At 40.6% G+C, this 26,892-nt stretch overlaps 1 protein-coding gene across 2 annotated transcripts in view; it reads right to left on the bottom strand.

The window, feature by feature from the left end:
* cpne5b (copine Vb) overlaps positions 1-26,892 on the bottom strand; it is a 437,932-nt gene that overhangs the window by 290,342 nt on the left and 120,698 nt on the right. Inside the window, exons 6-7 of one of the 2 annotated variants that reach the window (XM_061922666.1) lie at positions 22,993-23,007; positions 20,158-20,234 (exon numbers count right to left, since the gene is read on the bottom strand). In XM_061922666.1, the coding sequence (XP_061778650.1) occupies positions 20,158-20,234; positions 22,993-23,007 (92 nt within the window). The remainder of the gene's footprint in view (positions 1-20,157; positions 20,235-22,992; positions 23,008-26,892) is intronic. The other variant, XM_061922665.1, reaches the window with a different exon arrangement.

A 26,892-nucleotide genomic window follows, 5' to 3' on the forward strand; every position in this document is an offset into this window, starting at 1 on the left:
ATTCCCTTTTTGGGGTCGCGGGGGGGGGCGCTGGTGCCTATCTCAGCTACAATCGGTTGTAGCTGAGATAGGCATAATACTAACACAGACACTTGTAAACTTGTTAGCATATTAGCTAATGCTAACATCGCTCGCTTGATTACATTAGAACAACACGTACAGATATGCATCAAAACACTTGCATGTCCTCCCCTTGACTGCGTGGGTTCCCTCCGGGTAACCTATGCAGTTAAAAATCTACTATGCAAAGCAAAACCCATTTATCAACAACACCCAGAAACACCGCCGGCTTCGCTGGACCCGAGCTCATCTATGATGGACTGATTCAAAGTGGACAAGTGTTCTGTGGTCTGACGAGTCCACATTTCAAATTATATTTGGAAACTATGGACGTGGTGTCCTCCAGAACAAAGAGGAAAATAACCATCCGGATTGTTATAGGCGCAAAGTTCAATAGCCAGCATCTGTGATGGTATGGGGGTGTATTAGTGCCCAAGGCATGGGTAACTTACACATCTGTGAAGGCACCATTAATGGTGAATGGTCCACACAGTTTTTGGAGCAACATATGTTGTCATCCAAGCAACGTTATCATGGACGCCCCTGCTTATTTCAGCAAGGAAATGGCAAGCCATGTGTTACAACAGCGTGGCTTCATAGTAAAAGACTGCGGGTACTTTCCTGGCCTGGCTGCAGTCTAGACCTGTCTCCCATCGAAAATGTGTGGCGCATTATGAAGCGTTAAATATGACAGCGGAGACTCCGGACTGTTGAACGACTGAAGCTCCACATAAAACAAGAATGGGACAGAATTCCACTTTCAAAACTATAACAATTAGTTTCCTCAGTTCCCAAACGTTTATTGAGTGTTGTTAAAAAAAATGTGATGTAACACAGGGGTGAACATGCCCTTTCCCAACTACTTTGGCACGTGTTGCAGCCATGAAATTCTAAGTTAATCATTATTTGCAAATTAACATAAAGTTTATGAGTTTAAACATCAAATATATTGTCTTTGTAGTGCATTCAATTGAATTTGGGTTGAAAAGGATTTGCAAATCATTGTATTCCGTTTATATTTACATCTAACGTCATATGAAAACGGGGTTTGTATATATATATATATATATATATATATATATATATATATATAAGTAGGTGTGGGAAAAATCACAAGACTACTTCATCTCTACAGAACTGTTTCATGAGGGGTTCCCTCAATCATCAGGAGATTTTAATGGAAGCATTCACATACAATGGTTTATATTGGGCACAGAGTGGGTGGGTACAGGCAGGCATAGGGGTGTGGTGATTGGCTCATGTGTTACGTAGGAGGTGTTTCCGTCTGTGGCGGCATGTTGAACTGATTTCACTGCGCTTGTTGAGGGATGATAGATCTGGATGATATATAATAAACAGTTTCTCTTTTAAGCCTAGGTTGCATCTTTTATTACCACTGTTGTAAGGTGTGCTGGATGCAAGAAATTGCCACGTTATTGAATATTCAACATTATTGTCTTTGAGGTTCCAAATGTGCTTGCTGAGTTCTGTAGAATTCCGCAAAGTCTGGTTTCTAAAGGAGGCCTTGTGATTATTCCATCTGGTTTTAAACGCTGCTTCGGTTAATCCTATGTACGTGTCGGATGTGTTAATGTCCTTGCGTGTTACCTTTGCTTGGTAAACGACTGATGCTTGTAAGCACCCCCCGTTGAGAGGGCAATCAGGTTTCTTGACAGTTACATTCCTTATTGGTTTCAGAGTCGTTTAGTCTGGGGGTAGGCAGTCCTTTTGCAATTGCTTTGTTGTGGTTTGAAATGTTTTGTTGTATGTTATTGTCACCGATGTCCCACTGGGTGTGAGTTTTCCTTGCCCTTATGTGGGCCTACCGAGGATGTCGTGGTGGTTTGTGCAGCCCTTTGAGACACTAGTGATTTAGGGCTATATAAGTAAACATTGATTGATTGATTGATTGATTATTCATACAGCTGTAGCTCAATTTAATGTTGTTCTTGTTGAATATTTTTCATAGGGTGTTGCCTTTGGTGAAGTGTTTGTCGATCAGAGTGAGGAACTTGCGGCCGATGTTGGTTGAGATGCTTTTGCTGAATGGTGAGTTGTACCATATTATGTTGTTTCGTTTTCTGCTCTATATATATATATATATATATATATATATATATATATATATATATATATATATATATATATATATATATATATATATATATATATATATATATATATATATATATATATATATATATATACATATATATATATATATCAATACACATATATACCGTATATATACATATATACTGTATACATATACATATATATATATATATATATATATATATATATATATATATACATCAATCCATCCATTTACTACCACTTGTTTACTTTGGGGTCACGGGGGGCGCTGGTGATTATCTCAGCTACAATCGGGTGGAAGGCAGTGTATACCCTGGAAAAGTCGCCACCTCATCGCAGGGCCAAAACAGATAGACGGACAACATTCACACCCACTTTTACACACTAAGGCCAATTTAATGTTTCGGTCGAGTGATTTGCCCGAAACCCTAACTACATGGGATTTGGGAGGTCTTTATTGTCCAAATGATCTGTGAGTTGCTCAACGATTACTTTTTCTATTGCTTTGGATATAACGGGCAGAAGGCTAATTGGTCTGTAGTTATTGATGTTAGTTTATTTCCGGCTTTATGGATTGGGATGATAGTGGCAGTTTTCAACGTGGAATGGAAATGATTAACCACACAGCAAAAAGACTCCGCGGCGGATCCCCCGCGGAGGTATCGCGCTTTCCGTAACAAACCCGCTAATTGGATCCTTATCGGGGTTCACCGGTCCTCAGGAACGGATCCGCGGCATATATACCAAAATGGATACATGGATGATACAGCAAAGGATTGGGAGAATGTCATATGGTCAGATGAAAGCAAAATAGACATTTTTGGTATGAACTCAACTCGTCGTGTTTGGAGGAAGAAGAATACTGAGTTGCATCCCAAGAACACCATACCTACTGTGAAGCATGGGGGTGGAAACATGCTTTGGGGCTGTTTTTATGCTAAGGGGACAGGACGATTGATCCGTGTAAAGGAAAGAATGAATGGAGCCATGTATCGTGAGATTTTGAGCCAAAACCTCCTCCCATCAGTGAGAGCTTTGAATGGTTGACCAAATACTTATTTTCCACCATAATTTACAAATAAATTATTTAAAATTCCTACAATGTGAATTCCTGGATTTTTTTTCACATTCTGTCTCTCACAGTTGAAGTGTACCTATGATGAAAATTACAGACCTCTGTCATCATTTTAAGTGGGAGAACTTGCACAATCGGTGGCTGACTAAATACTTTTTTGCCCCACTGTATATATTTAATATATTTATATTACTTTTTTCATATATTATCAATATATTTATATGTACATATATATATATATTTATTTAATAGATTTTACAAAATTTGGAATTGATTTAGAATGATTGGAGTGGTCACTTTAACATCTTAGGGCAGCGTTCTACATTTCCCTTGCAACTTCAGTGACGCTTGCAAATCGCTCCTTTGATCTTGTTTAGTCTGACATGTTCATGTTCAAAGTTCATGCAGGCCAACAACAGAAGTCATAGTACGGGATTGGGTAAAATAAATAGCTTACAGGAACTAAGGCGCCAACAAGACGAATAGTTTAGCGACACAAATTAAAAAACAAACCTCGAAAATCTCCAAGAAAGTCAGCTTTTCCAGCTGCATTTAGTGAACTTTGAACACACTAGACTTGTCTGGCCTTGTACAATAAAGAGGACGAAGACTTCCCCCTCGGTAATCATTCTCTCGATTGACTGGCAGTGAGACCAACGCTGTAAAATTGACTTTTAAGAACATCTTTGACCTTCAACTGTTTAAAAGAAAGAAAGCAGTGAACTCTAATAGTGACATCCGTACATATACTTTGCCTGCTTACAAACTCCAGGCCAATTGTTGCAAACAGACAAAGTCTGCATCCTAATAGCCTGCCTCGGCCCACGTGCACCTATCACTCTTTGGTCTCCGACTGGCACATTTGCAGCTCAATACTGAAGCAGTGAGCCTTCCGTTATTTCTCTCATGTGTTGGAATAACAATCGTGCAGAGTGCCATGCTTGAAGGGTGCCAAGGAGGAAAAGTCAAGTGATTATTTTTCTGCCTGTTTTGACTGAAGTGGAGATTGGAGCTGCATCTATGCAGGGGAGCAGCGTTGGATGTTTGTGGTCTGAGCCAAGACACTTGAAGCTGCACAGCTAAAATAAGCAGTTAATTCATCCTCAGGACTTAATTCATGTGTTCAACCATGGCAGTGTGGTTGTTACCGTCTGTTTGTATCACAGACCTTGGAAAAAAACATGGCTTATGGGATGTTACAGAAATTATATTTGCATTGCTATTTTCTAATTACCATACGAAGTCTTAAACTAGGGTTGGGCGATATGGCCTTTTGTTAATATCTCGAGATTTTTAGGCCATGTCACGATACACGATATATATCTCAATATGTTCCTTAGCCTTGAATGAACACAGCAGTATGATGATTCTATGTGTCTACATTAAAACATTCTTGTTCATACTGCATTAATATATGCTCATTTTAAACTTTCATGCAGAGAGGGAAATCACAACTAAGTCAATTGGCCGAAGGTTTATTTATTAAACCGTTATTAAGCAGTGGCACGGACATTAATGTCATTTCAAAACAGAAAGTGCAAGATTGTCAGAGACATTTTAAAACAAGCTATTAGTGCACTTTTGTGCATGATGTCACTAAGTTGACATATTAAAACAACACTAAATTAAAGTGCACTTTTTGTACAGAGCGCCACTACAATAGTCTAAAACAAATAAAGTGCACTCTTGGCATGATGTCACACAAGATATTTCAATAAGTGTCACATAAAAATGAGCAGCTATGTGGTCAGTCTGTGCGGACATTATCTCCTTCTGTTGTTGATTTTTTTTTCATACGGTGTTGATTTGAAAATGATTGCTTCGGCATTTTGTTGATGTAGAACCGAACAGAGATGTTGACGGTGAGGACATGCAAATTCCACACAGAAAGATCCCGAGCCCGGGATTGAACCTAGGATTACTCAGGACGTTCATATTGTGAGGCAGACACACTAACTCCTCTTCCACTGTGAAGCCCCGAGATATGTTGAATAACTCTTAACATTTTTTTTTTTTATTAAATGTTTCTAGTACACATTGAAAATCCTACATCATTTATTTCAAATACCAACCCTGTTTCCATTTGAATTGGGAAATTGTGTTAGATGTAAATATAAACGGAATACAATGATTTGCAAATCATTTTCAACCCATATTCAGTTGAATATGCTACAAAGACAACATATTTGATGTTCAAACTGATAAACATGTTTTTGTTTGCGAATAAACATTAACTTTAAAATTTGATGCCAGCAACACGTGACAAAGAATGCCAGCAACACGGGACAAAGAAGTTGGGAAAGGTGGCAATAAATACTAATAAAGTTGAGGAATGCTCATCAAACACTTCACACTTCAGCAGTGAGAGCTGAAGATCCCAGCCAGATGAAGCAATGCGTCTAGAAATTCTGTCCATAAAAGTTATGAATAGAATCGGTGACAAAGGGAGGCCTTGGAACCCAACCCTCACTGGAAACGTGTCCGACTTACTGCTGGCAATCCAGACCAAGCTCTGACACTGATCGTACAGGGAGCGGACAGCCACAATAAGACAGTCCGATACCCCATACTCTCTGACCACTCCCCACAGGACTTCCCGGGGTACACGGTCGAATGCCTTCTCCAAGTCCACAAAGCACATGAACACAGGTTGGGCAAACTCCCATGCACCCTCAAGAACCCTGCCGAGAGTATAGAGCTGGTCCACAGTTCCACGACCAGGACAAAAACCACACTGTTTCTCCTGAATCCGAGGTTAGACTATCCGGCGTAGCCTCCTCTCCAGTACACCTGAATAAACCTTACCGGGAAGGGTGAGAAGTGTGATCCGACGATAGTTGGAACAGACCCTCCGGGCCCCCTTCTTAAAGAGAGGGACCACCACCTGCCAATCCAGAGGTACCGCCCCCGATGTTAACGCGATGTTGCAGAGTCTTGTCAACCAAGACAGCCCCACAGCATCCAGAGCCTTAAGGAACTCCGGGCGGATCTCATTCACGCCTGGGGCCTTGCCATCGAGGAGCTTTTTAACTACCTCAGCAACCTCAGCCCCAGAAATAGGAGAGGCCACCACATATTCCCCTGGCACTGCTTCCACATAGGAAGACGTGTTGGTGGGATTGAGGAAGTCTTCGAAGTATTCTTTCCACTTATCCAAAACATCCGCAGTTGAGGTCAGCGGAACACCATCCGCACCATACACAATGTGGACAGTGTACTGCTTCCTGAGGCGGCGGATGGTGGTCCAGAATCTCTTCGAAGTAGCCCGGAAGTCATTTTCCATGGATTCCCCGAACTCCTCCCATGTCCGAGTTTTTGCCTCGGCAACCGCTGAAGCCGCACACCGTTTGGCCTGTCGGAGTCCTCTGAGCCAAAAGAACCCGATAGGACTCTTTCTTCAGCTTGACGGCATCCCTCACCGCCGGTGTAAGCAAATTGTCGAACAGTTTTAGAACAACATTTCTCAACAAGCTATTGCAAAGAATTTAGGGATGTTGCCATCTACGATCCGTAAAATCATCAAAAGGTTCAGAGAATCTGGAGAAATCACTGCACGTAAGTGATGATATTACGGACCTTCGAGCCCTCATGTGGTACTGCATCAAAAACCAAAATCTGTGTGTAAATGACATCACCACATGGGCTCAGGAACACTTCATAAAACCACTGTCTGTAACTACAGTTGGTCGCTACACCATCTATGATGGACTGATGCAAAGTGGAAAAGTGTTCTGTGGTCTGACAAGTCCACATTTCAAATTATATTTGGAAACTGTGGACGTGGTGTCCTCCGGACCAAAGAGGAAAATAACCGTCCGAATAGTTATAGGCGCAAAGTTCGAAAGCCAGCATCTGTGATGGTATGGGGGTGTATTAGTGCCAAAGGCATGGGTAACTGACACACTGTGAAAAGCACCATTAATGCTGAACGGTCCACACAGGTTTGGGAGCGACATATGTTGTCATCCAAGCAATGCTATCATGGACGCCCCTGTTTATTTCAGAAAGACAATGCCAAGCCACGTGTTACAACAGTGTGATTTCGTAGTAAAAGAGTGCGGATACTTTCCTGGCCTGGCTGCAGTCCAGACCTGTCTCCCATCGAAAGTGTGTGGCGCATTATGAAGCGTAAAATACAACAGCGAAGACCCCGGACTGTTGAACGACTGAAACTCTACATAAAACAAGAATGGGAAAGAATTCCACTTTCAAAGCTTCAACAATTATTTTCCTCAGCTCCCAAACGTTTATTGAGTGTTGTTAAAAGAAAAGGTGATGTAACACAGTAGTGAACATGCCCTTTCCCAACTACTTTGGCACATGTTGCAGCCATGAAATTCTAATATAATTATTATGTGCAAAAAAAAAAACAAGTTTATGAGATTGAACATCAAATATCTTATCTTTGTAGTGCATTCAATTGATTATGGGTTGAAAATCATTGTATTCCGTTTATATTTATATCCAACACAATTTCCTAATTCATATGGAAACGGGATTTGTATATTATGGGTGTCATTTAGTCAAAGAAATTTGAGGTGGTGTTTCGTACTATTCATCTATCATAATCTATCATTCGTTACTGTGTGTGTTATAGGGATTATAATCGTGTGATGTCCTTTTTTTACTTTGGAGGAGATTTCAACTTCAATATGTACCTTTCACATTGACAATAAATACATTCAATTCTGTTTGTCTATGGATGTTCTCATTCATCCAGATCATTGTACTCTCAGGGCATTCAATGGATCGCAACTGGACTGTTGGTTTGTTTTAGAAGATGTTTCATCTCTCATGGATGATGTAAAAGGCACAAGAAATCATTTCAAATATGCTGGTAGATTTGTCTACTAGTAGTTGAGAGGTGCATGAATTATAATCTCGAATTTCCTTTAACAAGTTTGAGACCCAGCAGAAGCAGCCGTGAGTTCAGTGTGTCAACAACAGCAGCGTAAGCTAGCATTAGCTCACTGCTATCAATGTGCTGCTAAATTAGTCTTTCTGCGTTCGCGCTTATAATAACGATATCACTTGTATTTGGTTAATGTTCAGGTCACAACATTTAAATTGAGTATTGTTGGCTCCGTCTGGATGTTTTTAGGGAGTATAATGAACACAACAGAGAACCCTCCATCTCTCCTGTCCAAAGGCAAAACCTAGTAACTCACTTCTAGCTGATTTTGAGAAAACAAAGGAAAACCAATCTATCTTGATGCTGTCTTACAAAGATCTACATAGTCATCAAACGTATAGATGTTTTCTTGAGCTTTCATTTTCTTGCCGATTGAGCCATGGATTGAATCTGCTCTCATGAACGTGTGCCCTTTCTCCAGATATTTTATCACAATCTCGGGTGGGCCCCATTCTGCGTTTGCACATTGGGCAAGACCCGTGTACAGCGTCCAGTTTTCATTTTGACCTCCACAGTTATCTGCCCAAAAGTGTATGCAAGGGGAAGAATCAAGAACAATACATTTAATGAAGGTGCTTTCAACGTCCTGGGCCAATCTTCCAAATATCCCCTCGTGCCATAATATCACATAATCAGGTTGACCGTCGGCCCCCATTCGTGCAAATGTCTCATTAAAGACAATAAGGCGACTGACAAAGAAGCTTCGATTGGTCCCTTGAGATACTAGGTTTTTCTGTTGTATCTACGCGGTTATGTGGTAGTTGCTAGGTCCTGCCATGCGCGTAACAGCTTACTTACGGAACAAATTACAATATCGCATACACTAATGGAACTCCAAAATTATTATCAGCTCAGTTTTGACCAAAATTGAGTTACTGGGTTTTGCCTTTGGACGGGAGATCTGTTGACTCAATTGTTGGATATTTATACACGATTTAGAATGCATAACAAAAAGCATATGTGTTCTTAGTACATATGCTTTTTGAATATGTATTAGGATTGCGTCACTAACTCATCAAACCCTGCCCAAATGGTACCCAGGATTAAGTGGTGCGTAACATCCATAGACAAACAGAATTTAATGTATTTATTGTGAATGATGAACATCTCTTTCCAATGTATGCGTATTTCCTGTATGACTGATCTAATAATATGGTCAGAGTGCAGAAGCGTTACAACAGTGACGTAGAAACTAGGGAAATTACTGAAGATGTTGGGAGCGGATTATTCAAAATGGCCGACTGGATTTGTGATGTTGAGACGGTAATTTCGCACTCTTTGTTTATGGAAAATACAATTGGATACAATAACACACAATGAAGCATGTGGAGTCAACTTGTTTATTTCCCCCTCCACTGCTACTTTAACAGCTTTTGCCAGCTGTGTACCATATTTTTCGGACTATAAATCGCAGTTTTTTTCATAGTTTGGCCAGGGGTGTGACATATACTCCGGAGCAATTTATGTGTGAAATTATTAACACATTACCGTAAAACATCAAATAATATTATCTATCGCGTTCGCGGAAGTGACGTAGAAAATGTCAGCAATCTTCACACACACGTCAGCAATCGTCACATACACGTCAACCAATAAGAATTTGGCGAGGGAGGGTCATGGCAGAAGTGTATTGTGGGTCATGGAATGGTAATTACTATATGCTATATGCTACCGCCGTAGTTATTAAAATGGATCATTTCATCGTTGGCGGTAACTTATAAAAACCGAGAAGGGCTCAAGAAAAATTGGACCGAAAAGGAAATAATGTAATGCAGATTACAAGCTGGACGTAGTGAAATATGCAGCAGAAAACGACAAGAGGAAGCAGCGCATACCTTTGGAGTTGGCAGAGCTGTTTGGAAGTGACATTGAGGAAGATTTCATCGGATTTATTGATTAGGAGTGACAGATTGTTTGGTAAACGTATAGCATGTTCTATATGTTATAGTTATTTGAATGACTCTTACCATAATATGTTACGTTAACATACAAGGCACGTTTTCAGTTGGTTATTTACGCGTCATATAACGTACACTTATTCAGCCTATTGTTCACTATTCTTTGTTTATCTTAAATTGCCTTTCAAATGTTTATTCTTGGTGTTGGATTTTATCAAATAAACTTCCCACAAAAATGTGACTTATACTCCAGTGCGACATATATTCTTTATTATGCATTATCGGCCGGTGCGACGTATACTTCAGAGCGACTTATAATCCGAAAAATACGGTAAATGTACTCTCAAGGATCATTTTCTTGATTTAAAAAGGCCTTTTTTTTCTCAACATCGGCAGTGGTCAGCGCAAAAATAAAAAATACACTTTTCGATAACTTAAGTACTTCACTCTAATGATTGGGGATACATCGTTGTTGTCTATGTTGATTTTTTTAAACTTTTTTTAGTAGATTGCATTGTACAGTACGTATTCCGTACAATTGACGACCAAACAGTAACACCCGAATTAGTTTTTCAACTAGTTTAAATCGCGGTCCACGTAAATCAATTCATGGTACGAATATATACTATCAGCATAATACAGTCATCACACAAGTTAATCATCAGAGTATATACATTGAATTATATACATTTTTTAGAATCCGGGCGGTGGGATGTGGAAGAGGGGTTGGGGGGAGGGGTGTTTGGTTTGGTTTATATCAGCACTTCAGTCATCAATAATTGCCTCATTTGAGAAATGGACATTGAAACAGTGTAGGGCTGACTTGGTAGGATATGTACAGCAAGTAGTGGACAAAACGAAATCAGAAAGCATAATAACAAGTATATACATTTGTTATTTTCATTGGATTATTTACAACCCGGGGAGGTGGGATGTGGAGGGGGGACGGTGCTAGTTCAAGGTTGAGGTGTTCTTTTAGTGCGGTTTTGAAGGAGGATAGAGATGCACTTTCTTTTACACCTTTTGGGAGTGCATTCCATATTGATGTGGCATAGAAGGAGAATGCGTTAAGACCTTCGTTAGATCGGAATCTGGGTTTAACATGGTTTGTGGAGCCCCCCTGGTGTTGTGGTTATGGCGGTCATTTATGGACATGCATTTGTAGTTTATGCAGACGTGCACTAAACAGACATCTCAAAATACACCAGCAGTAAACAAAACAAAGTATTTAATTGTAAAAAAAAAAAAAGTATGCTTTGAAATTACTTGTAGTTCCAATGGCAATATAGAAAGAATAATGAAAGAAAAATGGCCTTCTTTTTCCATGTCTCATAATAATGAGGGTTTGGTTAACTTCTGACACAAGAGATACACTCTAATGATATGTACTGTACACAATTCATCTGAAATGATTCTTGCTGTTTATGTTGTGCCTCAGTGGTCTTACCGTAGTCGGAAATGGTATAAATGATACAGTCGGCAGACCACAGCTACACAATAATACATTCCTGATTCTCATTTTACACTTTTATTCACACCAACTGTTAATTCTCATCAGCTTTCCCATGTTGTGTTGGTCTCTGCTTGCAACAGTTCATTCTCCTAATGAGCGAGCACAACGGCTGCTACCTAATTATACCGAGAGGGATTAACAGGGCAAAGTGAGCGCACGCGCAAACCCACAGGTATTTATTTTCCGTTTAAGCCGGGTAAAAAGTTTAAATTCATCGTTGCGAAGAGGGCAATGTTCGTGTACGCGCGCTTCCACAGGTGCCAACAACATTTATGTTGTGTGTGTGTTGGTACTTTTTTCACCAAGTACCATCCAAGAAAACACATGGCCACCACAATGCTCGACGTTAAAATACAGTAGCGTAGTAGGCCCAAGTATTCATTAAAACAAGGCAGATGTTTTATTTAACAAGAACATTGAATATTTTTGGCCACGGAACAGTAACACTGAGCTTTTTTAATTAGGTCCTATGCGTCAAAGTCAAGGCCAGCGGGCCAGATTCAGCCCGCAAATTAATTATCTATGGTCTAGGGCAGTGGTTCTCAACCTTTTTTCATTGATGTACCCCCTGTGAACATTTTTTGAATTCAAGTATCCCCTAATCAGAGCAAAGCATTTTTGGATAAAAAAAAAGAGATAACGAAGTAAAATACAGCACTATGTCGTCAGCTTATGATTTATTACATTTTATAACAGTGCAAAATATTGCTCATTTGTAGTGGTCTTTCTTGAACTATCTGGAAAAAAAGATATAAAAAAAACTAAAAACTTGTTGAAAAATAAACAAGTGATTCAATTATAAATAAATATTTCTACACATAGAAGTAATCATCAACTTAAAGTGCCCTCCTTGGGGATTGTAATAGAGATCCATCTGGATTCATGAACTTAATTCTAAACATTTCTTCACAAAAAAATACATTTTTATCATCAATATTTATGGAACATGTCCACAAAAAAATCTAGCTGTCAACACTGAATTGTTGTATTTTTTTTTTCACAGTTTATGAACTTACATCCATATTTTGTTGAAGTATTATTCAATAAATGTATTTATAAAGGATTTTTGAATTGTAGCTATTTTTAGAATATTTTAAAAAATCTCACGTAGCCCTTGGCATACCTTCAAGATTCCCTAGAGTATGTAGGCCTTGTCATCAACGCCTAAGACTTGCACAAGTCCCCAGAGAAAGTCAGAGCAATAGTTAAGGCTCCGGCACCGACCAATGTAAGTCAGCTGCGATAATTTTCGGGGCTAATTAATCACTACCACAGATTTATTCCGAATCTGTCATCTGTCGTCAGCCCACTTAACGTGCTGCTCAGCAAAAGCAGAGGTGGCAGTGGATAGAAGAGTGCGAGAAAGCATTCAACGAAGCAAAGGACAAACTGCTTCTCTCAAGAGGTCTTGATTCACTTTAATGCACACCTCCCCATACCTTTGGCTTGTGATGCCTCTCCTTGTGGAGTGAGTGGTGCGATTTCCCACATCCTGTCAAATGGTCAAGAGAGGCTTATAGCGTTCGCATCACGTACATTGAGTAAGGCAGAGCAGAAATATGCGCATATCGAGCGGGAAGCTCTTGCAATCATTTTTGGACTCCGGAAACTCCATCACTACCTTTATGGTCGGATATTCACACTGCTCACTAATCGTCGGCTAAGGTCCATCCAGAGTCCTAGCAAAGCCATTCTCTCCATGGCGGCGGCAAGAATACAGAGATGGGCTCTCTTGTTGGCTGCCCATGATTACGGCATACAGTACAGGGAAGCAGCCCATCTTGGGCATGCATTCTATGCCACTACCATCAGTGCTGGAGAAGAAGTTGTCAGCTGTGGACAGCTTCCACATCAAACATCTAGAAGTGATGCCAATTACCTCCAAGAACATCAGCAGGGAAAGTAGAGCCGACCCCATTCTGGCCCAGGTGCTGGAAATGGTCTCAACAGGACATTTCCCAAGAGCTCAGGTGGGGGACAGCTCCCTGGCCTCTTTCATCAGTAGAAAGGATGAACTCTCTATCCAACAAGACTGCCTGATGTGGGGTATCTGGGTGATCATACCACTAAACCTGAGACCCAAAGTGTTGGCTGAGCTTCAAATGAAATCTGTTGCTCACAGCTGTATGTAGTGGCCTGGGATTGACCCACAAATAGAACAGCTGTTCAAAATGTGTCACTACTGCCAACTCACCCATAGGGCTCCTGGCCCATCACCCCTGCATCCTTGGACATGGCCCGGATCTCCATTGCAACGAATGCATGTGGAATTTGCTGGCCCTTTTCAGGGACACGTGTTCTTTGTGATCGTGGATGCACATTCAAAGTAGCCTGAAGTGCACCTAATGAGTGCTAACACAAATGCTAAGACAGTGTTAAGAGAATTACTTTGCCAAAACAGTCTCCCTGAAGTCTTAGTAAGTGATAATGGCAGGCAGTTTAAATCTTTCGAATTTGCCAACTTCATGAAGTGCAATGGCATGTGTGTTCTGCACCATAACACCCTGCCACCAATGGCCTTGCGAAACGCTTTGTGCAAACTTTCAAAAATTAATTGAAGCGGTCCAAGGGAACAATGCCTATTCAACACAGACTGGACACATTCATTCTCCAGTAGCACAATACTCCTCATTCCACGACCAAGGAGGCCCATTCATGCTTTTTATGCATCGCAAGTTGCGGTCTCGTCTGGATCTACAACATTAGAGGTGGAGAAGACACAATTGATGCAGTGTGCACGTCGACAGCTGCATGCAAAAGCAAGGTCGTTTACCACTGGAGAGGAGGTGCTGGTGCGGGATTATGTTGGAGGAAAGAATTGGACAATCTTTCCTCTTTTTCTCTTGGCTGAGATTGGACCGGTTTACTACACCGCCAAGGTGGGGTCGTCACAGCAGTGGAGGCGTTATGCAGACCAGATGTTGTCCCGAGGGGTGGAGTCTGAGGTTCCAGAGGACAGGGAGCTTCATATGCATCATGATGCCATCATGGACCGGGAGAGCATGACAACCGGATCTACTGCCTCTTCATCGCCTGATCCAGGGGGTAGGCAACCTCACAATGAAGCTTCAGAGGTAACCTACCCACCACATTACTTGGCCACTGGAACGTTCCAGTCCTTAAGACTTTTCAGATAAGACCAATGGACACTTAAGACCATAGAAAGACTATTGATCTAGAGTCTGTTGAACTGTTGCTTTGTTTATGTTATCATAGTAAAGGAGCCAAGTCTCAAGGCAAGGTCAGAATAACACCTTGGCTGGCTCCAGGGTTTGGGACAGTCTACTCCCTTTCTCAAGTATTGTAAGCAATGTACTGTTTATGAGTAAAAACAAAAATAAAATATGATTGTGTTGTCAACATTAAGTGGTGAGTTGTGATATGTCTGCACAAGAGGACGCTGTGTCCTAACAGTTCATATGTACTTTTGTATGTGCACTTGTGAGGTGTGTGGAAGTAAACCCCAAACAAACCATATATGCAGGTTTACCAAGTGGTTCCGCAAGTCTATCCATAGATTACACACATAATATATAACAATTGTGATGTGATGAAGAAACGGGCTCGGTTTTCGGCGTGTGTACACTTTAATGTATCTTAATTTTTATTTACGTAGCTAGTTTTCTAGATTCTAACGTACGTCTATTTTTAGTAGGAAATGCACGTAACTGTTGTTACATTGGGCCCCTGGAGAGTATGAAAATATGAAAATACACGCAAACCTCCTGACCGTGAGGCCGACATGCTTGCCACTATGGTTTTACGGTATACCAGCACTAATAAAGTACCGCGGTAAAAATATACTGCTTTTTTCCCCCCGTAAATGACAGCACACCGTTGTCACGTTGTGAAATTGCTGGTAAAACGAGCATACTATTGCATATTCAACGCATACACACAATGTACTTACAGGCAAACACAGGTTGGTTGACTCAAAAGAGAGAATGGGTGCATTTTGGCTTAAAAATTAACTATAAAGTTGAAGTGCCACTCTGGAAGAGATGCTAGCTAACGGTTAACGTCCATCCGCAGTCAACAGTGTTTTAGCTACTTCTAAATCACTAATCCTCGCCTCCGCGGCAACAAATGAATTACACTTCTTACAAGTATCATCCCTGAAGGATGAGGAACAGCTCAACATGCTTCACTACACACCATATTAGGATACAATATCTCAACGCTAACAGCAAGCTAGCGCTCATGTATGTAAACAATGGGTGCATCTATACAAATATCGACTGTAACGATACCAAGTACAAGAGCCGCATATAGTCGATTCTACATTGATTACATCAATATTTCTATTGTTTCAAAACCTCTTGTGATTTTTCTATTGTTTCTAAAGTCAGGAAATTACATGAGAACTTTAATTATGACCAACGTATGATCCTGTAACGACTTGGTATTGGATTGATACCGAAATATGTAGTATCAACCGAAATATGTAGTATCAGCCGAAACTTATATAAAGTATCAAACAACAGAAAAATAAATGATTATTACATTTGAGCAGAAGTGTAGATAGAACATGTTAAAACAGAATGTAAACAGATATTAACATTAAATGAAGAAGTAGATTAATAATCCATCATAATTTTGAAAAAATAATAGAATGCGAAATGACACAACATGAATACTTCATACGTCAGCAGACAGGAGCCTTAGTTTGCTTACTTATTACTTATTGCCTTATTTAATGCCAAAATTGTTTTTTGATTGCAGCACGAAACATTGAGGGGTTCCGGTTTAGTGGCCGCGGGATTAGATCACTGCTTTTTGCAGACGATGTGGTCCTGTTGGCTTCATCTGGCCGGGATCTTCAGCTCTCACTGGATCGGTTCGCAGCCGAGTGTGAAGCGACCGGAATGAGAATCAGCACCTCCAAGTCCGAGTCCATGGTTCTCGCCCGGAAAAGGGGGGAGTGCCATCTCTGGGTTGGGGAGGAGACTCTGCCCCAAGTGGAGGAGTTCAAGTACCTAGGAGTCTTGTTCACGAGTGGGGGAAGAGTGGATCGTGAGATCGACAGGCGGATCGGTGCGGCGTCTTCAGTAATGCGGACGTTGTATCGATCCGTTGTGGTGAAGAAAGAGCTTAGCCGTAAGGCAAAACTCTCAATTTACCGGTTGATCTACGTTCCCATCTTCATTTGTGTTCATGAGCTTCTGGTCATGACCGAAAAGACAAGATCACGGGTATAAGCGGCCAAAATGAGGGTGGCGGGGCTCTCCTTTAGAGATAGGGTGAGAAGCTCTGCCATCCGGGAGGAGCTCAAAGTAAAGCTGCTGCTCCTCCACATCAAGAGGAGCCAGACGAGGTGGTTCAGGCATCTGGTCAGGATGCCACCCGAACGCCTCCCTAGGGAGGCCACGGGGAAGACCCAGGACACGTTCGGAAGACTATATCTCCTGGCTGGCCTGGGAACGCCTCAGAATCGCCTGGGAACGCCTCAGAATCCCCCGGGAAGAGCTGGACTAAGTGGCTGGGCTTCCCTGCTTAGGCTGCTGCCACCGCGACCGGACCTCAGATAAGCGGAAGAAGATGGATGGATGTCGGGCGGGCCAGATTGAAAAGCTCAACGGGCCGCATGCGGCCCCAGGGCCTAAATTTGCCCAGGTCTGCTTCAGCGTATCGAGAATGGAATATAATATAAATGTCCCGATTGTCATTGCAACGGGTACAACACCATTGAAGATGTAACTTCCTCCAAAGTATAAAAGCACATTACACAATAATAACTACAAAACTCATTGGTATCATATCGGTTCAAATCTGAAAAGTAAAGTAAGGTTGTCCACCCACGTGTGCACTTGTTATCAAATACTCACGCAGACTTTGTCGATCACTCGCAACAAACCCAATAATATATATATATAAATATATCCATCCATCCATTTTCTACCGCTTATTCCCTTTCGGGGTCGCTGGCGCCTATCTTAGCTACAATCGGGCGGAAGGCGGGGTACACCCGGGACAAGTCATATATATATATATATATATATATATATATATATATATATATATATACATATATATATATATATATATTTGCCTTTTGGTTGGGGACTTTTTGGTACTGTGTGACTTCTGCGGTGCTTTCTTGTGGACTTTGGATCTGTCCCCCGGGAGCCTTTTGGCCATAGAGACCAACTGCTGGGTCTCTGCCACACCTGAGTCCGTTTGAAGAGACTGGAGGAGATGCGGATAGGGGGACAGGGCTGCGGAACTAGCGCTGAGCGCCAGGATGGACAAGCTTCACAGTGACTTGGCTGAATGAGCAGGTACCAGAAACCTCAGTCTACTTAGACGCATCCTCGCTCATCCATGCGGACTGGACGCTGGCTGAGTTAGTGGGTGGCCGAGAGAGGAGTCGGCTCCCTATTTTGCTTTGTTGGGTCTGCTCCTGTCTCTGGCCATGCTCCCTCTATCCCAGCAGACGATGGCGTGGAATATGTTTATTTTACTTTTTATTCATACCTGTATGTAGAAGTGGCTGGTTGCCCTTTTAATGTCTTTAATGTCCTTTGTGTTTTTTGATGTTTAATGAGTCCCTCTTACACACATGTAAGATGGATGTGTGCTATGGCTATGGCCTACTCAGTGGTTAGAGTGTCCGCCCTGAGATCGGTAGGTTGTGAGTTATAACCCCGGCCAAATCATACCAAAGACTATAAAAATGGGACCCAATGCCTCCCTGCTTGGCACTCAGCATCAATTTGGGGTTAAATCACCATATTTTTTTTTTTGTTTTTTTTTTTTTCCAAGATGGCGCTGCTGTAGTGGCTGCTGTAGGCAGGAGCTCTGTGCTCTTGTGTCATCCTTTTGTGTTTCCCTCTTGTTTTCATGTCTTATTATATTTTTTTGCCTTTTGGTCCGGGACCCTTTGGGACTGTGTGACAAGGGGTGGTGCTTTTTTTGTGGACCTCTGGATCTGCCTCCCGGGAGCCTTTTGGCTATGGAGACCAGCTGCTGGGTGTCTGCTACACCAGAGTATGTTTGGATGTACTGGAGGAGATGCGGATGAAGGGACAGGGCTGCGGAGCTAGCACTGAGCGCTGGGACGGAGAGGCTTCGCGGTGTCTTGACTGGGTGAGCAGGTGTCGGACACCTCAGTCACCTTGGACGTATCCTCGCTCATCCATTCGGACTGGACACTGGCCGAGAGTGGAGTCGGCTGTCTTGGTTGCTTTGTTGGGTCTGCTTCTGTCTCTGACCATGCTCCCTCCTCCCCAGCAGACGATGGCGTGGAACACCGCAGAGGCCACCACAGTGGATATGTTTCTTTTACTTTTTATTCATAGCTGTATGTAGAAGTGTCTGGTTGTATCTGCTGCTTTAATGTCTTTAATGTCCTCTGTGTTCTTTGATGTTTGGTGTTTCCCTCTTACACACATGGAAGAGGGATGTGTACCATGGTAATGAGTTGTTTTTTTATTTTTTTTATTTATTTGTTTTTTTCCCTTGGCCTCAGTCTGAATTGAATTGAATTATATTTTATATAGCGCTGTTTCTCTAGTGACTCAAAGCGCTTTACATAGTGAAACCCAATATCTAATGTTTATATTTAAACCGGTGTGGGTGGCACTGGGAGCAGGTGGGTAAAGTGTCTTGCCCAAGGACACAACGGCAATGACTAGGATGGCTGAAGCGGGTTTCGAACCTGCAACCCTAAAGTTGCTGGCCCGGCCGCTCTACCAACCGAGCTATACCGTCTGCACCTCCTCTCCAGGGCCCCCTTTGTTTACCTTTATCTCATCTTTTTTGTAAGGGGCCCTGGAAGCCGGCAGACCCGTCAGCGATCCTGTTCTGTCTCCCTGTAATGTTTGTCTAAACTTGAATGGGATTGTGCTGAAAATTTAAATTTTCCTGAAGGAACTCTCCTTACGGAATAAATAAAGTACTATCTAATCTAATCTAATCTAATCTAAATGATTCCCCGGCGCGGCACCGCTGCTGCCCACTGCTCCCCTCACTTCCCAGGGGGTGATCAAGGGAATGGGTCAAATGTAGAGGAAAAATTTCACCACACCTAGTGTGACAATCATTCGTACTTTCACTTTAACTTGGCCTCAGTCTGGACCCCCTCTCCAGGGGCCCAGGTTTAGACTGATTTTTTTGTTCTCACCCCTCATTGTTCACCTGTTTCTCATCTTTTCTGTAAGGGGTGCTGGAAGTTGGCAGACCCGTCAGCGATCCAGTTCTGTCTCCCTGTAATGTTTGTGTGATCTTGAATAGGATTGTGCTGAAAATCGTAATTTCTCCTCAGGGATTAACAAAGTGTTTCTGATTCTGATTTCTGATTCTGAAAAGGGCTGCAGCTTTGACACCAGATGACCCAACCTTCTGTTGCAATTATCATTGTTTCTGTGTTGTAAAATGTATAATATTATTATTTTTTATTTCCTGGCTCCCAAATTGAGCCCCCTTCCCCACCACTGTTGCAATATTGTTTTCTGTTTGTTCGTGTTTTCTCTTAACAAAATTATTTTTTTCCTTTAATATTGACTTTATTCAAATATGTTTTCAAATTTGTTTTCTTTTTCAGTGTAGGCTCTTTAGTTCTCTGTTACTGCAATTGACTTAGTCAGCTGAAAATGTCACTTACCCAAGAGGTTTCTCCAGTCGGCTGGCTGGCGATCCGACGATCTCCCCGAGAGTACAGAACATCTGACCCAAAAAGTCCTAATATATGGAAGAGATGGAGGCAAGCAAATGAGACAGGTGAGTATTTGCTAACTTGAGAGGGACAAGAAGGTGTCAAGGTGAGGTCAGATCAGCAGGACTTTACCACAGTAGAAACAAGACAGCGTCTTGTTTCTACTGTGGTCACCATTGTAATAATGACAATTTCAAGAATGCACTTTTTCTCAAATTCATTTTAATACTACGAAAAATGCAACTGCATTCTGAATAAACAGGAGCAATGGTTTTGTTATGATTTGAATATTTGAGATAATTGGTGTCTTTGGTCAGAAACAAGCTGTGTTGCACAATAACTACACTGTAATAAGGTGAGGACTATATCTACAGACACACAACAGACAAATGAGGTTGAAAGCAATGTGACCATGACAAGAAAGATGATTATAGAGTGAGGTAAAAGTCTTGTGCGGCTATTTCATTTGCAGGTTGCATGACACATCCTAACATGACATAAATTGCAGAAACTTGCGGGAACAATGTGTGCTGTAATTAAAAGCTAAAGGGGTTCAAATTGCATATTGGAGTGCAAGAGCGTTTAAAGGGGAACTGCACTTATTTTGGAATGTTGCCCATTTTTCACAATCATTTTGACGGACAAAAAGACACAAGCTTTTTTTTTTTTTTAAAGGATTTTAAAGATGATAAAAAATTGCTTGGAAGATGTGGCTAATGGCAATCACCGTTGTAGCCTTCAAAGCCTCTAAAACAACTTTAAAACCCTCCATAAACTTTGTATCTACACACTTCAAGTATATATATATATATATATATATATATATATATATATATATATATATATATATAATGTAGTAACAAACACCTTCATAACAATATGACATATGTTTCATACGCACACTGCAAGTATATATAATGTAGTAACAGACACCTTCATAACAATATTTAATATGTACAATATACACACTGCAATTATGTATATAATGTAGTAACATATACCTTCATAAGAATATGTAATATGTTTTTACATACACACTGCAAGTATATATATAATGTTGTAAGACACCTTCATAACAATATGTAATATGTACAATATTTACCGTTTTTGGTCATGTTAAATATTTGAAACTGATTTGTTCCCCAAATTGATTTCTGTTTCCACAGCAACGCACTTCCAGCTTCTGGCAACAAATGTGTGTTCCTACTTCCGGAAACAAACGCGAGTGTGTTTTTTAAACATGGCAGACTTGGTAACAGACAACGAAGACGACTATTTTTGGACAAATGAGGATTCACAATCTCCTCTTTTTTAAGCTGAATATATGGAGGATGTACTACTGCTTCTAAAAGCGAGGAAGGCTGAAAGGTTGGAGCAGACGAAAGCCGAGAGAATGAGGTTGGCGTGACGCTGTAAATGTTGAAATCGGAGCAAAGCTATTTGGAAATAGTTGGAGTGCTTACCCTAATAAACTGGGAAAAATGCCCCCGGCCAGCATGATAGCACAATGTGGGTTTATGCTTTACATATACTGGAATATTAATGTTCGTGTGTTTCACTCAGTACAGATTGGTGTCCTATTGCATTGCGTTGTGCATAACAAAATCAAACGCAAGACAAAGTGTTCCTCAATGTTCGCTCTTACAATAGCAATGTCGCTATAGCTTGTTACAATACAGGTTAGGGAACATAAACTAAATATTGTTGATCGTTTTACAATGCATTTTTAAAGTGATTTAGAAGTAGAATTGCTTGCTCCTGTCATGACTTGGACTATGGTGTGGTTTCTTTTCCCGAGGTGCAAAGCGATTGGAACGGACATGGTAGTGACATCTTTTATTCTTAAATCAAAAAAGGTACAAACGAAAGTCGCTCACAAAGGAGGTACAAAAATTGGCTATGAAACAAAACTACATAAGCTATGGACCTAAAACAAAACTTGCAAACTATGACATGAGTAACAAAATTTATGGGGAACGAGAAAAGAGCATGGATAATCAGCATGGAGCAAGGGTGTGTAGATGATGATGTCGCCAGGCTGACTGCCTGGCAACTACAGGCTCAAATAGTGCTGTGGTGCTTGAAAACACGTGCGTGAGTTCAAATGAATCAGGTGCGTGAGTCGTGAGGACAGGTGAACCAATTGGTAGGGATGGAAACAAAACAATGGAGTGAAAAAAACAGGAACTAATGGAGTCTTGAATTGATCTAACACAACTAAACAAAAAATTATCACAAAGACATGACAGCTCCCAACTGCTGCATTGCTCGCCACAAAGAACGAGACAATTTTTGTATGTTAAAAAGGGAAAAAAATATGATTCTCTCACATAATGATTGTGGACATTAGGCAAAATTCCCAAGAAGTACAGTTCCCCTTTAAGGGCAAGACAGCGTATATGAGAGTCACTAAAAAAACCTCTGAAAAAAGGGAGGGCTGAAGACTTCTAAACAGTGCTGTCCATCACTCTATATTTCATCTGAAAATGTGGATGTGGAACTATTCAGTCAAAGGAGTTCTTCATGGTGTCGGGGGAAATAAACACTACATCATCATGTTGCGATGTAGCAAATCACACCTTCACAAGTGTGAGCAAAACACAAACTTATTTGTGACTAAATTGTGTCTTTTTATCCCGCGGCTAATGTCCAACCCTTCAAGACCACGATAGTGTTGAAGGGTCGTACGTTGCGTCCGTGCTTTCCAGACACCATCCTTCCTCTTGAAAAGATAATAATGACAGACATCAGCCATGCAGAGGTGAGAGAGATGCTGGGACCTACGTTGAGTTCTGCGGGCTTCCAGAAAGGTTGGCCAGCAGCAGCAGCGGCGACGACAACAACAACAACAACAGTAACAACAATAACAACAATAGAGCCCATCATGTAGCAAAACACCACACGTTACAAAGTGCTCTTAACGTACGTTACAGTATATGCAGAAACAACATGCTGTGTCAGAAACATTCCAAAAACCCAAAGAGCTGATGATGGAAAGAATGCAAACCCTGTAAATCCAAATACATCCACGAATCATGAGCAGATGATTTCAAAATAAAAACTATTTGCAATGCTTCCTGTCACCATGGATTCTACCTGTATAAGGAAATTGATTGTTTGGAACTGTCTGATACAGTACAGGAAAAAAAACAATAGTGAAGGGCATTGCATGAAAAAACAATGTTATGAACGACCGCTTCTTTTCTCTTTCTGGAGTTATTGTCAGCCTCAAACAGTATTTGCTAATGTAAACAGATTTAGAGAATTTAATAAGTGGCACACATAATGTGGGATTTGAGAAGAGGACGTCGTTGTGGCATTTGCAGCCCTTTGAGACGTTTAATTGCTTTGATTGATAAGTGGATCAAGTGGATAAGTATTTACTCATGTTGCTATATTTAGAGAAATCAATAAGTTGCACAACCAGTATTTACTATTGTAAATATGATTACAGAAATCAATAAGTGGTACAATAAGTATTTACTAATGGGGTTATAACTAGAGAAATCAATAAGTGGCACAATTAGTATTTACTAATGTAAACATAATTAGTGAAATCAAAAAGTGGCGCAATCAGTATATATCAATGTTAAAATATTTAGAGAACCCAATAAGTGGCACAAACAGTATTTACTAATGTAAACATAATTAGATAAATCAAAAAGTGGCACCACAAGTATTTACTAATGTAAAAATAATTAGAGAAATCAATAAGTGGCACAACAAATATTTACTAATGTTATTATATTTGTAGAAATTAATGAGTGGCACAACCAGTATTTACTTATGTAAACATAATTAGCGGAAAATTAAAGGGTGGCATAACCAGTATTTAATATTGTTGAAATATTTGGAGAAACCAATAAGTGGCACAACCAGAATTGACTAATGTACACATACTTAAATAAATCAATAAGTGGCCCAACCTGTATTGACTACTAATGCAAACATAATTAAAGAAATCAATGAGTGGCACAACTAGTATTTACTAATGTTAACATATTTAGATGAATTAATATGTGGCACAACCAGCATTTTCTTATGTAAACATAGTTCGAAAAATCAATAAACGGCGCAATCAGTATTGACTAATGTAAACATAATTAAATAAATCAATAAGTGACACTAGCAGTATTTACTACTGTAAACATAGAGAAATCGACAAGTGGTAAAGTAAGATTTAATAGTAGTAAACAAAAACAAAGCTGTATTTCTAAACAGGATGAAGCCCAATAGACATATTATTATTAATTAGTTCATCTTATTACATTAGAGGTCGGCAACCTTCACCCTCTTTGTTGGGACTCCTTTTGTATGGCCTGCAGAAAATTGGCATTTTTGAAAAGGCTTCCATACATTCTAACTTTCTGTGAGGCTGTAAATGTGAACAGGCTGAGTTCTGTGTTTATGTTTATTTATTTGAATCACCATTAGCTCTTATTCTCCCTGGGGTCCGAAAAATAATATAAACAATAATTTTAATGCCAATTCATTGTACGATAACAACAAGATTTCTTCAAAGATGTATACATAATAAACTTCAGACGTACCAAATGAAAGTAAAGAAACAATTTCATTTTAAGATAAAAGTTTTGTCATTCTAAATATTAATAAACTTCAAATTGAAAAGAGTTGTGATTGGATAAACACTACATAGGTGAGAAAAATTGAGGAAGAGAGTATGTGTGTGCCTATTGAATTCGATTGAGTAATTCATAGCCTTAATGTATAATTTTACGAAAAAATATCTAAAATAACATCAAGATTTTTCTACATGCCTTTTTTTAACATTTTTCTATTTTCTTCCTTTTTTTTATTCTAATAAATGCACATTGTCAACATTTAAATTGCACATTTAACATTAACTGCATTCAACCGCCACACAGATCAAACACACCACCGCTCTCATGTGCGCTCTGAAAACTAGATCCTCATATTTCAAGTTCAGGCCACTTCATGCAGTCCAGGAATTATCCATTTTTATTCTCTACTGTACGAAGGGAATACACATGGCCCCATTTGTCACGGCTTACCTGACACAGGGATGGTCTCCTGCTGGCACCACTACGGACTGGACTCTCACTATTATGTTACGTCCACTATGGACTGGACTCTCACAATGTTATGCTAGATCCACTCGACGTCCATTGCACCGGTCGCCCTAGAGGAGGTCCCCTCCAAGGTTTCTCATTGTTCCATTGGGTTGAGTTTATCCTTGCCCTGATGTGGGATCTGAGACGAGGATGCCATTGTGGCTTGTGCAGCTCTTTGAGACACTCGTGATTTAGGGCTATATGAATAAAAATTTGTTGACCTGAAACGTGACCAATTGGGGGGTTGCATTATCATTAGTCGCCAGTTAGCAGTAGATTGTTGAATATCTAAAAATGTTTTTTGTAGCAATTCCAACTTTGAATTGAGTGAAATAGAGTAGCACTTTCCATCATTTTCAGCAGGATGCGTTGCAAAATGATTAGTGAGTAACCCAAAAATGATTGATGATTAAATATTACTTAAACTATTCATCAAAGCAACATAATTTGCAAGTGATCAATTTTTTTGTTGTAACGTTATTGGACAGAATAATTTGTCTTCAGTGCTAAGGACATTAGCCTACTTGCATGTTTGGTATGTAGCAAGAAAATGGCAAACAACAAAACAAATTTATGTTGAAAGACATTTTCAAAACAAGCATTTTCTAAAAAGTTGATTACCAAGTATACATGCACATGTGTAACAGTAATCATCCAGTGGTATACCTAGTAAGGCATTGGGCTGTGATGTTTAACCAACGTACCATCGCACGGCCACACATGCGCACCACGCCTTGGATTGTTGTGTTCTGTCCTTGTCGCTGTTTAAATTCAAAAACAAGCACCCCGGCAAGTCGGCTGGAACGTCATTCCCAACGCCCCGAACCACCATCCCAAAATAGGAGAAGATTGGAGCATGTGGAAGGAAGTTACCATAGTTATAGTTTCTCACCAAACGGTGGCGCTCATCGTGTTGATATCGACGTCTAGTAGAGATGCGCGGATAGGCAATTATATCATCCACCCGCCGTCCACCCGAACCAACATTTTATCAGGACTGTACCCGCCCGCTGACATATATCGGAAGTTGGCCGTCTTTACCACTCACAGAGCTATTTAAACAGAGCAATATAGATAATTGGAGCCCCTAACGTTCTCGCGTCTATCCAATAGCGTTCATCCTGATGACAAGACTACGGGCGTGCAGCTGTGAAACCATTGCCTTTAACACCTTCAACAACATGTACAAACCGATTCTTATTCCGGCAACATATTATGTGCAGCTTCCGCAATCATATGTACAAGATTGAAAGGCATACTGGGTGATACAGAGAACACTGATGGTTGTGATATAAACAACTTTAACACTTACTAATATGCGCCACGCTGTGAAGCCACACCCAACAAGATTGACAAACACATTTTGGGAGAACATCCTCACAGTAACACAACATAAACGCGACACAACATATACCCATAATCTTTTGTATCCGTGACACATCCTGAATATATTTTACACCCCCGTGCCCCCAACCCCGCCCACTTAACAACGCAAGGGGGGGTGCATAAAGTAGTCAGGAAGTATCATGAATACGAAGGATTCTGGTATTTGTTGTGTCGCGTTTATGTTGTGTTACTGTGAGGATGTTCT

Source organism: Nerophis ophidion, linkage group LG16 (genome assembly GCF_033978795.1).
Source record: "Nerophis ophidion isolate RoL-2023_Sa linkage group LG16, RoL_Noph_v1.0, whole genome shotgun sequence".
NCBI lineage: Eukaryota > Metazoa > Chordata > Actinopteri > Syngnathiformes > Syngnathidae > Nerophis > Nerophis ophidion.